This window comes from Oncorhynchus mykiss, chromosome 3, assembly GCF_013265735.2.
Source record: "Oncorhynchus mykiss isolate Arlee chromosome 3, USDA_OmykA_1.1, whole genome shotgun sequence".
NCBI lineage: Eukaryota > Metazoa > Chordata > Actinopteri > Salmoniformes > Salmonidae > Oncorhynchus > Oncorhynchus mykiss.
The window spans coordinates 73,547,293-73,561,623 of record NC_048567.1 but is presented as its reverse complement, the minus strand read 5'-3'; the positions used below and the strand labels follow the sequence as shown (position 1 = coordinate 73,561,623).

General features: G+C 47.5%; 1 protein-coding gene across 2 annotated transcripts in view; it reads left to right on the top strand.

Annotated features, from left to right (window-relative positions):
- Positions 1–308: 308 nt before the first annotated feature.
- The window catches only part of LOC110505436 (junctional adhesion molecule B-like), a 14,117-nt gene continuing 94 nt past the window's right edge, over positions 309–14,331 (top strand). The window contains exons 1-9 of one of the 2 annotated variants that reach the window (XM_021584649.2): positions 309–440; positions 3,091–3,156; positions 3,230–3,340; positions 3,460–3,609; positions 7,679–7,866; positions 10,270–10,378; positions 11,069–11,177; positions 14,027–14,051; positions 14,274–14,331. The exon at positions 14,274–14,331 is cut by the window's right edge and continues 94 nt beyond it. In XM_021584649.2, coding sequence (XP_021440324.2) covers positions 389–440; positions 3,091–3,156; positions 3,230–3,340; positions 3,460–3,609; positions 7,679–7,866; positions 10,270–10,378; positions 11,069–11,177; positions 14,027–14,051; positions 14,274–14,312 — 849 coding nt within the window. In that variant the 5' untranslated portion in view covers positions 309–388 and the 3' untranslated portion in view covers positions 14,313–14,331. Of the gene's footprint in view, positions 441–3,090; positions 3,157–3,229; positions 3,341–3,459; positions 3,610–7,678; positions 7,867–10,269; positions 10,379–11,068; positions 11,178–14,026 lie in introns of both variants that reach the window. The other variant, XM_021584646.2, reaches the window with a different exon arrangement.

Below are 14,331 nucleotides of genomic sequence, written 5' to 3'. Positions count from 1 at the left end.
TTTTGATGCGACGTTATGTGGTGGTTGTGTGTTTGCTGTGTGGTGTGTTGTGACGGTTTATAATTTGTCCCGTTAATAACATCGTATATAGCCGTTTACAGCCTACCATACTTTGGCCGAAATACACATTAGAGATACATATGCGGTAAAATCCTCTACGAGAGCAAAACGTTTGCCCACCACGAACCACAGACGCGTGTTTCATGGTGAGCGCGCGCCTGAGTTCCTCCGCTAGATGAGATGGTCTCCATCGGGAGCGCGCACATGGAAAACTTCAAGAACTTCTCAAATCTCTGGAATTTCATCAGTCTCGTGTGGAGCGTGTTCTCAGACGCTCAAGAGCATTTCCAGGATATTTCAGTTCACTGCTCAGTCGTGTGCAAGAACTATGGACAGCAAGGGGATTTTGTCTCTCACCCTTCTACTCCTCTTGTCACAGAGTGAGTAGCCTTTTATTTTCTGAATTATCCCTAACGGATATTTTGTCTAAAAATATCATTTTTAAGGGAGTGAATGAACAATCATACCAACTATAGCCTTTATACATGACTAATGCAGAAGAGGAGTATTCAATAGCATCATACATGCCATAGTGTTGATGTGTGATGATTTCAGATGTTGTATTTTTACATTGTAAAATAGATGTAATTTGTGTAATGACAGTAAGTTAAGAGGCAGTTTGCACGTCAGGTTAAACATCATTTTTCTAGTATACCCATTATGCACTGCATCAGCGCCTCTCAAGCTGTGTGTGTGTGTGTGTGTGTGTGTGTGTGTGTGTGTGTGCGCGCGCATGTATGTATGTGTGCGTGCGTGTGTGCGTGTGCGTGTGTGTGTGTGTGTGTGTGTGTGAGTGTGTGTGTGTATGTGTGTGTATGCAGGCTATGTATGTATTGTACGTTTCCGAGCACACTTTCAACAGTCAGGTTTGGTGAAGTGTGTGTGTAGTGTGTAAATGTGTTTAGGGGCTGGGCGTGCGTTGGGATTGGGAGGACTGGTTCTGGAATCATACAGGTCTTTGGTTTACATTAAACCCTCTGATGCTGTTCAAGCCCAGAGACCCAGAGCTCCAGAGATCCAGAGGCTGATGAAAGACCAGACCACTAAGGGGCTTCAGGGCTCTGGAGAGCCAACCTCTCTGATGCCCAGCGCAGGCAGGCTGATCTCCCTGTTTGATGTTGTCGATAGCACTACCATGACCATGCTTCTAGTTGAATCAATCAGAGAGAGAGAGTGTAAAAACAAATCATCTGCCAGTTGATGTGTGTTCGTCTGTGTTGATATTTACATGTTGTTTCAGCAGTGTGTATTCATATGTTAGTGTGTGTGTGTGTGTGTGTTTAACTTTGCATTTAAGAAAGTTAGAAACATTGCTACTGTGTGTGTGTGTGTGTTTAACTTTGCATTTAAGAAAGTTAGAAACATTGCTTGTGTGTGTGTGTGTGTGTGTGTGTGTGTGTGTGTGTGTGTGTGTGTGTGTGTGTGTGTGTGTGTGTGTGTGTGTGTGTGAAGGTTAATCAGGTCTAGCAGTAGTCTGACAGGCTGTCATCAATCACCTCTATATCTCCTACACACTCCCTTCCTGCTGGTACCACCAGGCACCAGGTCATATACTGTACATTCTGAGGGTTTACTCTACCTCTACTCTCTCTCTCGCTCTCTCTCTGTGTTAACGCCGGGAGTGAGTATGAACACGTGTTAGTTTGTTTGAGACGATGCATTTCTGACCACCACGCGCCAATTAACTAGGAAGTCGTGGCACCAAGGAAAATATTCAGATTATAAAGTTATAATTTTCCTAATATAACTTTCAGATATTTGAATATCTGATCACTTAGTCTTCGAATGAATTAATTATTATTTACCTCATGTTAGTCTCATTCCATATATTATTATTTACCTCATTCCATTCATATAGATGACTATGAGTCATCTAGTTTTAAATCATGTATTTACTAACTAAGTAATTCACAAAAATGCATAAACAAACAGTAGATAGTTAGAAGGAACATGAACATGAACGCTCACTCATTCGGGAATAATTGCAATCAATATACATATTTACGCTCAGTGTGTCGTCGGGATCTCTGTTGAAAAGTTTGTTTCTGTTGGAGTCTGTCCGCCCTCTCTCTGTCGTTGTTAGAATGGATAGTTCAGAATGACATTCATTCATGTCATTATAGAGTAGATGTTTCGGCGGTTGTCGGTCTTCGCGTTCAATGATACCGAATTCCTAGCTGCAGACTAGTAATTAATATCAAAGACTTGTTCTTATTCTGTCGGTATCAATAGTCTAAGAGTTTAGCCACGTGGTATGGTTAAAAGATTCAGCCATCTACTCAAACCTTAGGGTTATGGACTCCTCTCAAACCTTGGCCCTCTCGTTATTGAGGTAAGCTGGTCTCAACCTTAGTCCTCTCGTAATTGAGAGAAACATGGTCTGGTGATAGAAAACCCGGGTGGGGGTTTTATTCAGAAGAGCAGAAAAGGGCCTGTCCCAGGACGCAAGACCATAACTGTGCTCATGGGCGGTCCTCTGATTTAGTTCAACTCCAAAGGGAATTGGAGTTTCCTTCATTAAACAGTCCAAAATCACATTACACAATTTCACAAACAGTATCATCCTCACTCATTCATCTTATACAAAAATTAGATAACTACCATAACAGCGTTATGGTAATGAGGCTGTATTGCCTCCCATGAGTTTCACAAAATTGTGCCAAACGGACCAGTTCGTAGCGGGATTCTTCACCAATCTTTTATACCTTCTCCAGAACATAAATGTTGTTCAGATCTCAAGTTCTGTGAGGTGGAAGAAATTCCTTTGTTTTCTCTATGAAAACTCACTCTCTCTCTATACTGTGGCCATGAGGAGATAATCTCCTCCAGGAATTTACGACCTCTCTGACCACAGCAGCCTGGTTGTAGGAGACAGAGAGATGGTGGGGATGGTGCCTGCTGTACCCAAAGAGGGCAACGTCATGACACTACAAATAGTTAACATTCAGTGCTGCTGTGCGTACTATTTACTTGTAAATCACCCCTCTCTCTCTCTCTCTCTCTCTCTCTCTCTCTTTCTCTCTCCCTCAGGTCCTGCCTCCCTCTCTTTGACAGTGAGCACCAGTGAGGCCAAAATGGAGGTCCACGAGAACACAGGTAAGAGAGGAGGAGAAGGGATGAATTGTGACAGTTGATGAGCTGTTTCTGCACATCTCTCTTTCTCTCTCAGACGCTGTGCTGTCCTGTCAGTTCAAGACAGAGAAGGAGACTAACCCTCGTATTGAGTGGAAGAAGAAAGGGAAGGACATCCACTTTGTTTATTTCGATGGAAAATTCACCGGTGACTACTAGACCTCGTTCTACCTCGTTTCCCCTACCTCTCCTCCATTTCTCCCCCTCTTCACATGTTTCTTATCTCTCTCCTCTCTCTACAACCCTTTGGTCTTTGTGGTATTCTAGGATCCTTTGCAGGTCGGGCCAAGATCGAGGGCGCAACGGTGACACTGCATGCCGTTACCCAGAAGGACTCTGGGTTGTATCGCTGTGAGGTCAGCGCACCAGCAGACCACACAAACCTAGGAGAGGTCAATGTCACCCTCAACGTACTGGGTGAGCTGCTGTGTCTGTGTGTTAGTAACAATGTCATCCACCCACCCTGTGCCTTTACATTTGAGTAATTTAACACTTCTTCAGAGCAGCTTACAGTAGTGAGTGCAAATATGTTCATACTTGTATTATTATGGTACTGTTCCCGTGTTGGACTGGAACCCATAACCCTGGCGTTGTGAGCACCATGCTCTACTAACTGAGCCACACAGTTGTCTTGTGTGTTGTCAAATCAAATCAAATCAAATATGTTCATACTTGTATTATCATGGTACTGTTCCCGTGTTGGACTGGAACCCATAACCCTGGCGTTGTGAGCACCATGCTCTACTAACTGAGCCACACAGTTGTCTTGTGTGTTGTCAAATCAAATCAAATCAAATATGTTCATACTTGTATTATCATGGTACTGTTCCCGTGTTGGACTGGAACCCATAACCCTGGCGTTGTGAGCACCATGCTCTACTAACTGAGCCACACAGTTGTCTTGTGTGTTGTCAAATCAAATCAAATCAAATATGTTCATACTTGTATTATCATGGTACTGTTCCCGTGTTGGACTGGAACCCATAACCCTGGCGTTGTGAGCACCATGCTCTACTAACTGAGCCACACAGTTGTCTTGTGTGTTGTCAAATCAAATCAAATCAAATATGTTCATACTTGTATTATCATGGTACTGTTCCCGTGTTGGACTGGAACCCATAACTGGAACCCATAACCCTGGCGTTGTGAGCACCATGCTCTACTAACTGAGCCACACAGTTGTCTTGTGTGTTGTCAAATCAAATCAAATCAAATTGGTCACATACACATATTTAGCAAATATTATTAAGGTGTAGCTAAATGCTAAATGTGTTCCTAGCTCCAACGGTGCAGTAGTATCTAACAATTCACAACAAAACACACAAATCTAAAAGTTAAAGAATGGAATTAAGAAATAAGACGGCGCAATGTTGGACTGGCATTGACTAAAATACAGTATATACACTGCTCCAAAAAATAAAGGGAACACTAAAATAACACATCCTAGATCTGAATGAATTCAATATTCTTATTAAATACTTTTTTCTTTACATAGTTGAATGTGCTGACAACAAAATCACACAAAAATTATCAATGGAAATCAAATTCATCAACAATTTATCAAACCCTGGATTTGGAGTCACACTCAAAATTAAAGTGGAAAACCACACTACAGGCTGATCCAACTTTGATGTAATGTCCTTAAAACAAGTCAAAATGAGGCTCAGTAGTGTTTGTGGCCACGTGCCTGTATGACCTCCCTACAACGCCTGGGCATGCTCCTGATGAGGTGGCGGATGGTCTCCTGAGGGATCTCCTCCCAGACCTGGACTAAAGCATCCGCCAACTCCTGGACAGTCTGTGGTGCAGTCTGTTGGTGGATGGAGCGAGACATGATGTCCCAGATGTGCTCAATTTGATTCAGGTATGGGGAATGGGCGGGCCAGTCCATAGCATCAATGCCTTCCTCTTGCAGGAACTGCTGACACACTCCAGCCACATGAGGTCTAGCATTGTCTTGCATTGGGAGGAACCCAGGGCCAACCGCACTAGCATATGGTCTCACAAGGGGTCTGAGGATCTCGTCTCGGTACCTAATGGCAGTCAGGCTACCTCTGGCGAGCACATGGAGGGCTGTGCGGCCCCCCAAAGAAATGCCACCCCACACCATGACTGACCCACCGCCAAACCGGTCAAGCTGGAGGATGTTGCAGGCAGCAGAATGTTCTCCACGGCGTCTCCAGACTGTCATGTCTGTCACATGTGCTCAGTGTGAACCTGCTTTCATCTGTGAAGAGCACAGGGCGCCAGTGGCGAATTTGCCAATCTTGGTGTTCTCTGGCAAATGCCAAACGTCCTGCACGGTGTTGGGCTGTAAGCACAACCCCCACCTGTGGACGTCGGGCCCTCATACCACCCTCATGGAGTCTGTTTCTGACCGTTTGAGCAGACACATGCACATTTGTGGCCTGCTGGAGATCATTTTGCAGGGCTCTGGCAGTGCTCCTCCTTGCACAAAGGCGGAGGTAGCGGTCCTGCTGCTGGGTTATTGCCCCCCTACAGCCTCCTCCACGTCTCCTGATGTACTGGCCTGTCTCCTGGTAGCACCTCCGTGCTCTGGACGCTACGCTGACAGACACAGCAAACCTTCTTGCCACAGCTCGCATTGATGTTCCATCCTGGATGAGCTGCACTACCTGAGCCACTTGTGTGGGTTGTAGACTCCGTCTCATGCTACCACTAAAGTGAAAGCACCGCCAGCATTCAAAAGTGACCAAAACATCAGCCAGAAAGCATAGGAACTGAGAAGCAGTCTGTGGTCCCCACCTGCAGAACCACTCCTTTATTGGGGGTGTCTTGCTAATTGCCTATAATTTCCACCTGTTGTCTATTCCATTTGCACAACATCATGTGAAATTTATTGTAAATCAGTGTTGCTTCCTAAGTGGACAGTTTGATTTCACAGAAGTGTGATTGACTTGGAGTTACGTTGTGTTGTTTAAGTGTTCCCTTAATTTTTTTGAGCAGTGTACATATGAAATGAGTAAAATAGTGTGTAAACATTACTAAAGTGACTATTACAGTCACCGAGAGAGGAAAGGGTGAGGACAGAGAGGAGAGAGGGGCGAGGACAGAGATAGGAGGTCAGGACAGAGAGGAGAGAGGGGTGAGGACAGAGATAGGAGGTGAGGACAGAGAGGAGGTGAGGACAGAGAGGAGTGAGGAGTGAGGACAGAGAGGAGGTGAGGAGAGAGGACAGAAATAGGAGGTGAGGACAGGGTGAGGAGGTAATGACAGAGAGGAGGGAGGAGGGAGGACAGAGAGAAGAGTGAGGTGAGGAGAGATGGGTGAGGATAGAGAGAGGAGAGATGGGGTGAGGGCAGAGGGAGGAGAGATGGGGTGACGACAGAGGGAGGAGAGTCGGAGTGAGGACAGAGGGAGAATAGACAGGGTGAGGACAGAGGGAGGAGAGACAGAGTGAGGACAGAGGGAGGAGAGACAGAGTGAGGACAGAGGGAGGAGAGACGGAGTGAGGACAGAGGGAGGAGGGACGGAGTGAGGACAGAGGGAGGACAGAGGGAGGAGAGACAGGGTGATGACAGAGGGAGGAGAGACGGAGTGAGGACAGAGGGAGGAGAGACAGGGTGAGGACAGAGGGAGGAGAGACAGAGTGAGGACAAAGGGAGGACAGAGGGAGGAGAAACAAAGTGAGGACAGAGGGAGGAGAAACAGGGTGATGACGGAGGGAGGAGAGACGGAGTGAGGACAGAGGGAGGAGAGACGGAGTGAGGACAGAGGGAGGAGAGACGGAGTGAGGACAGAGGGAGGAGAGATGGAGTGAGGACAGAGGGAGAAGAGACAGGGTGATGACAGAGGGAGGAGAGACATAGTGAGGACAGAGGGAGGAGAGACAGGGTGATGACAGAGGGGGGAGAGACAGAGTGAGGACAGAGGGAGGAGAGACAGGGTGATGACAGAGGGAGGAGAGACGTAGTGAGGACAGAGGGAGGAGAGACAGGGTGATGACAGAGGGAGGAGAGACGTAGTGAGGACAGAGGGAGGAGAGACAGAGTGAGGAGAGATGGAGTGAGGACAGAGGGAGGAGAGTCAGGATGAGGACAGAGGGAGGAGAGACAGAGTGAGGACAAAGGGAGGACAGAGGGAGGAGAAATGGAGTGAGGACAGAGGGAGGAGGGACAGGGTGATGATAGAGGAAGGAGAGACAGAGTGAGGACAGAGGGAGGAGAGAGGGGGTAATGACAGAGGGAGGAGAGACAGAGTGAGGACAGAGGGAGCAGAGACAGGGTGATGACAGAGGGAGGAGAGCCGGAGTGAGGACAGAGGGAGGAGAGACAGAGTGATGACAGAGGGAGGAGAGACAGGGTGATGACAGAGGGAGGCTGTAATAGTGTGATGTAACGTCATTAACATGCCTTTGGTCAGGCATCTGAAGGACCTCCGTTACGTGTTACTCACAGTGTGTACATGTGTGTGTGCGTGCGTGTACATGCGTGTGTGTGTTGGCATTCCTGTCCTCCTTCCCCAGTGCCCCCCCACACCCCGTTCTGTGAGGTGCCCAGCTCAGTGCTGTCTGGGACAAGTGTAGAGCTCCACTGTAAGGACAAACTCAGTGTGCCCCCGTCTACCTTCCTCTGGTATAAAGACAACAAGGCCCTGAGCGCCACACACACCCCTGACATCGTCTATAGCATGGACACTGACACGGGAACACTGGTGAGTAACACCTAACGGAGGTGCTTCAGATGCCTGATCAAAGGCATGTTACATCACACTATACACCCTCCCTCTGTCATCACCCTGTCTCTCCTCCCTCTGTCATCACTCTGTCTCTCCTCCCTCTGTCATCACTCTGTCTCTCCTCCCTCTGTCATCACCCTGTCTCTCCTCCCTCTGTCATCACCCTGTCTCTCCTCCCTCTGTCATCACCCTGTCTCTCCTCCCTCTGTCATCACCCTGTCTCTCCCCCCTCTGTCATCACCCTGTCTCTCCTCCCTCTGTCATCACCCTGTCTCTCCTCCCTCTGTCATCACCCTGTCTCTCCTCCCTCTGTCATCACCCTGTCTCTCCTCCCTCTGTCATCACTCTGTCTCTCCTCCCTCTGTCATCACTCTGTCTCTCCTCCCTCTGTCATCACCCTGTCTCTCCTCACTCTGTCATCACCCTGTCTCTCCTCCCTCTCCTCCCTCTGTCATCCCCCTGTTTCTCCTCTCTCTGTCATCACCCTGTCTCTCCTTCCTCTGTCCTCCCCCTGTCATCACCCTGTCTCGCCTCCCTCTGTCCTCACTCCGTCTCTCCTCCCTCTGTCATCACCCTGTCTCTCCTCCCTCTGTCCTCACTCCGTCTCTCCTCCCTCTGTCATCACCCTGTCTCTCCTTCCTCTGTCCTCCCCCTGTCATCACCCTGTCTCGCCTCCCTCTGTCCTCACTCCGTCTCTCCTCCCTCTGTCATCACCCTGTCTCTCCTCCCTCTGTCCTCACTCCGTCTCTCCTCCCTCTGTCATCACCCTGTCTCTCCTCCCTCTCTCATCACCCTGTCTCTCCTCCCTCTGTCATCACCCTGTCTCTCCTCCCTCTGTCATCACCCTGTCTCTCCTCCCTCTGTCATCACCCTGTCTCTCCCCCCTCTGTCATCACCCTGTCTCTCCTCCCTCTGTCATCACCCTGTCTCTCCTCCCTCTGTCATCACCCTGTCTCTCCTCCCTCTGTCATCACCCTGTCTCTCCTCCCTCTGTCATCACTCTGTCTCTCCTCCCTCTGTCATCACTCTGTCTCTCCTCCCTCTGTCATCACCCTGTCTCTCCTCACTCTGTCATCACCCTGTCTCTCCTCCCTCTCCTCCCTCTGTCATCCCCCTGTTTCTCCTCTCTCTGTCATCACCCTGTCTCTCCTTCCTCTGTCCTCCCCCTGTCATCACCCTGTCTCGCCTCCCTCTGTCCTCACTCCGTCTCTCCTCCCTCTGTCATCACCCTGTCTCTCCTCCCTCTCTCATCACCCTGTCTCTCCTCCCTCTGTCCTCACTCCGTCTCTCCTCCCTCTGTCATCACCCTGTCTCTCCTCCCTCTGTCCTCCCTCTGTCCTCACCCTGTCTCTCCTCCCTCTGTCCTCACCCTGTCTCTCCTCCCTCTGTCCTCACTCTGTCTCTCCTCCCTCTGTCATCACCCTGTCTCTCCACTCTCTGTCCTCCCTCTGTCCCCACCCTGTCCCTCCCCCTCTGTCCTCCCTCTGTCATCACCCTGTCTCTCCTCCCTCTGTCATCACTCTGTCTCTCCTCCCTCTGTCATCACCCTGTCTCTCCTCCCTCTGTCATCACCCTGTCTCTCCTCCCTCTGTCATCACTCTGTCTCTCCTCCCTCTGTCATCACCCTGTCTCTCCTCCCTCTGTCATCACCCTGTCTCTCCTCCCTCTCCTCCCTCTGTCATCCCCCTGTTTCTCCTCTCTCTGTCATCAACCTGTCTCTCCTCCCTCTCCTCCCTCTGTCATCACCCTGTCTCTCCTCCCTCTGTCATCACCCTGTCTCACCTCCCTCTGTCCTCACTCCGTCTCTCCTCCCTCTGTCATCACCCTGTCTCTCCTCTCTCTGTCCTCACTCCGTCTCTCCTCCCTCTGTCATCACCCTGTCTCTCCTCCCTCTGTCATCACTCTGTCTCTCCTCCCTCTGTCATCACCCTGTCTCTCATCCCTCTGTCATCCCCCTGTCTCTCCTCTCTCTGTCATCACTCCGTCTCTCCTCCCTTTGTCATCACCCCGTCTCTCCTCCCGTTGTCATCACCCTGTCTCTCCTCCCTCTGTCATCACCCTGTCTCTCCTCCCTCTGTCATCACCCTGTCTCTCCTCCCTCTCTCATCACCCTGTCTCTCCTCTCTCTGTCATCACCCTGTCTCTCCTCCCTCTGTCATCCCCCTGTCTCTCCTCCCTCTGTCATCACCCCGTCTCTCCTCCCTTTGTCCTCACTCCGACTCTCCTCCCTCTGTCCTTACCCCCTCTCTTCTCTCTCTTTCCTCACCACCTCACTACTCTGTCTGTCCTCACCACCTCACTACTCTGTCTGTCCTCGCTTCCTCTCTTCTCTATTTGTCCTCACCCCCTTTCTCCTCTCTCTGTGTGTCTCTGGAGCAGAATATTAAGAGTGTGTCCAAGGCCGACTCAGGCCAATACCGCTGTGAAGTCTCCAATCGCGTGGGGGCGTCCAAAAGCTCTGTGGCCCATCACATGAAGGTCATAGAATGTACGTACAATCCAGTGTGTCTGTGTGTGTGTCTGTGTGTGTGTGTCTCTGTGTGTGTCTGTGTGTGTGTCTGTGTGTGTGTGTCTGTGTGTGTGTCTGTGTGTGTGTCTGTGTGTGTGTGTCTGTGTGTGCTCTAGAATGTTTGTGGGTTTGTGGAAATTGGAACACTTTCTGTCTTTTCTTCCTCATCTCTTCTATCCAATCATTTTTCATCCTTCTCCAATCATCCTTCATCCTTTTCCAATCATCCTTCATCCTTCAATCATCCTTCATCCTTCTCCAATCATCCTTCATCCTTTTCCAATCATCCTTCTCCAATCATCCTTCATCCTTCTCCAATCATCCCTCATCCTTTACTTTTCTGCCTCTCTCTGTTCTCTCTTGACTCCCGTCCCCTCTGCCGTGTAGGAGCATTGGGCCAGTCACCGAAAGGTTGCTGGATCGAATCCTCGATCTGACAAGGTAAAAATCTTTCGTTCTGCACCTGAGCAAGTCAGTTAACCCATTGTTCCCCGGGTGCCGATGACGGGGATGTCGATTAAGGCAGCCCCCCCGCACCTCTCTGATTCAGAGGGGTTGGGTTAAATGCGGAAGACACATTTCATTTGAATGCATTCAGTTGTACAACTGACTAGGTATCCCCCTTTCCCCTTTCTTCATCCCTCTCTCCCTCTGTCCCCTCTCCTTCAGATCCGTTGAGCATGACGACATTGATAGCCGGAGCTGTAGGCCTCTTCCTGCTCATCCTCATATGCTGCCTGGATGTGTGTCTCCCATTGACAGGGCTGCTGCAAAATGGGTGAGTACATCACCACTCAGACTATATGTGCTTGTGGCCGACTGATACAATTAAGCAATAAGGCACGAGGGGGTGTGGCATATGGCCAATATGCCACGGCTAAGGGATGTTCTTATGCCCAACACAACGCGGAGTGCCTGGATACAGCCCTTAGCCGTGGTATAATGGCCATATCCCACAAACCCCCGAGGTGCCTTATTGTTATTATAAACTGGATACCAACGTAATTAGAGCAGTAAAAATAAGTGTTTAGTCATACCCGTGGTATACGGTCTGATATACCACTGCTGTCAGCCAATCAGCATTCAGGGCTCAGACTACCCAGTTTACAATGAAAAATATTTTCTAATTGTCCTGTTCCTCTTCTTTCTTCATGCTTGCCAACAGAGGAGCAGGAAGGAAGCAGGTCAGTATTTCAGACAACCATTCTGTCAACTTCTTATTGTGTTGCTGATGTGTATGCATGTTATAGTTAGTTACACGTACAAGAGGTACAGTTTCACACAACATACACACACACATATATATATATATATATATATATATATATATATATATAAATATATAGGTTTGAACATATGTATATATATGTGTGTGTGTGTGTATGTTGTGTGAAACTGTACCTCTTGTACGTGTAACTATAACATGCACACACATCAGCAACACAATAAGAAGTTGACAGAATGGTTGTCTGAAATACTGACCTGCTTCCTTCCTGCTCCTCTGTTGGCAAGCATGAAGAAAGAAGAGGAACAGGACAATTATATATATATATATATATATATATATATATATATATATATATATATATATATATATATATATATGCACACAGTTGAAGCAGGAAGTTTACATACACTTAGGTTGGAGTCATTAAAACTCATTTTTCAACCACTCCACAAATTTCTTGTTAACAAACTATAGTTTTGGCAAGTCGGTTAGGACATCTACTTTGTGTGTGACACAAGTATTTTTTCCAACAATTGTTTACAGACAGATTATTTCACTTACTGTATCACAATTCCAGTGTGTCAGAAGTTGACATACACTAAGTTGACTGTGCCTTTAAACAGCTTGAAAAAAATAAATAAAAATGATGTCATGGCTTTAGAAGCTTCTGATAGGCTAATTGACATCATTTGAGTCAATTGGAGGTGTACCTGTGGATGTATTTCAAGGTCTACCTTCAAACACAGTGCCTCTTTGCTTCACATCATGGGAAAACCAACAGAAATCAGCTAAGACCTCAGAAAAAAAAATGTACACCTCCACAAGTCTGGCTCATCCTTGGGAGTGTAAACACCATGAGACCATTCTGTCTCCTAGAGAGGAACGTACTTTGGTGCGAAAAGTGCTAACTCAATCCCAGAACAACAGCAAATGACCTTGTGAAGATGCCTGAGGAAACATGTACAAAAGTATCTATATCCACTGTAAAACGAGTCCTATATCGATATAACCTGAAAGGCCGCTCAGCAAGGACGAAGTCACTGCTCCAAAACCGCCATTAAAAAGCCAGACTACGGTTTGCAACTGCATATGGGGACAAAGATTGTACTTTTTGGAGAAATGTCCTCTGGTCTGATGAAAAGAAAATACAACTGTTTGGCCAAAATGACCATCGTTATGTTTGGAGGAAAAAGGGGGAGGCTTGCAAACCGAGGAACACCATCCCAACTGTGAAGCACGGGGGTGGCAGCATCATGTTGTGGGGGTGCTTTGCTGCAGGAGGGACTGGTGCACTTCACAAAATAGATGGCATCATGAGTTAGGAAAATGATGTGGATATATTGAAGCACCATCTGAAGACATCAGTCAAGAAGTTAAAGCTTGGTCACAAACAGGTCTTCCAAATGGACAATGACCCCAAGCATACTTCCAAAGTTGTTGCAAAATGGCTTAAGGACAACAAATTCAAGGTATTGGAGTGGCCATCACAAAGCCCTGACCTCAATCCTATATCAAATTTGTGGGCAGAACTGAAAAAGCCGGTGCGAGCAAGGAGGCCTACAAACCTGACTCAGTTACTCCAGCTCTGTCAGGAGGAATGGGCCAACATTCACTCAACTTATTGTGGAAGGCTACCTGAAATGTTTGACCCAAGTTAAACAATTTAAAGGCAATGCTACCAAATACTAATTGAGTGTATGTACACTTCTGAACCACTGGGAATGTGATGAAAGAAATAAAAGCTGAAATAAATAATTATCTCTACTATTATTCTGACGTTTCACATTCTTAAAATAAAGTGGTGATACTAACTGACCTAAAACAGGGACATTTTACTAGGATTAAATGTCAGGAATTGTGAAAAACTGAATTTAAATGTATTTGGCTAAGGTGTATGTAAACGTCCGACTTCAACTGTATATGGTACTTTAATTGGGCTCCCGAGTGGTGCAGCGGTCTGAGGCACTGCATCTCAGTGCTAGAGGCGTCATCACAGACACCCTGGTTCAATCCCAGGCGCTATCGCAACCGGCCGTGATTGGGAGTCCCATAGGGCGGCGCACAATTGGCCCTGCGTCGTCCGGGTTTGGCCGGTGTAGGTTGTCATTGTAAATTAGAATTTGCTCTTAACTGACTGGCCTAGTTAAGTAGAGGTAAAAAAAGGACAGGCTTGTGGTAATGGTTGCAGCAGTACTAGTGAAATGGTATCAAATACATGAGACATAACGTTTCCATGTGTTTGATGCCGTTACAGCTATTATTATGAGTTGTCCTCCCCTCAGTAGCCTCCACTGATATACATGGCTGAGACTCTCAATGTCATAACTCTTATTAACAGAAAAATACATTCATTTATTGTGGTGTGTGTGTCTGTTTTTTTGTTGCACCAACTTCTACAGTCCACCTCCTCCCCCCACCAGAAATGTGAGTGTGTTGCCATTCCCTGTTGTTGTTGATCAGGAACGGTAATTATTCCTTGTACTGGCAGTATTAACTTAGTTGAGCAGTGGTCTTGTTTTAAATTGGACTGTTCTTGGAGCAGTTGTTGACCACACCAGTGTATTGATAAGCCTGAGTTGTTGAGTGAGTTGGTAATAATAGTAACCAGTCTAGTTAACTGATGGATACGCCTTTCCCTTTCTGCAGCCCAAGAACTACAAACACACCCAGTCCTTCATGATCTGAGGGTATAGCACGCACACAC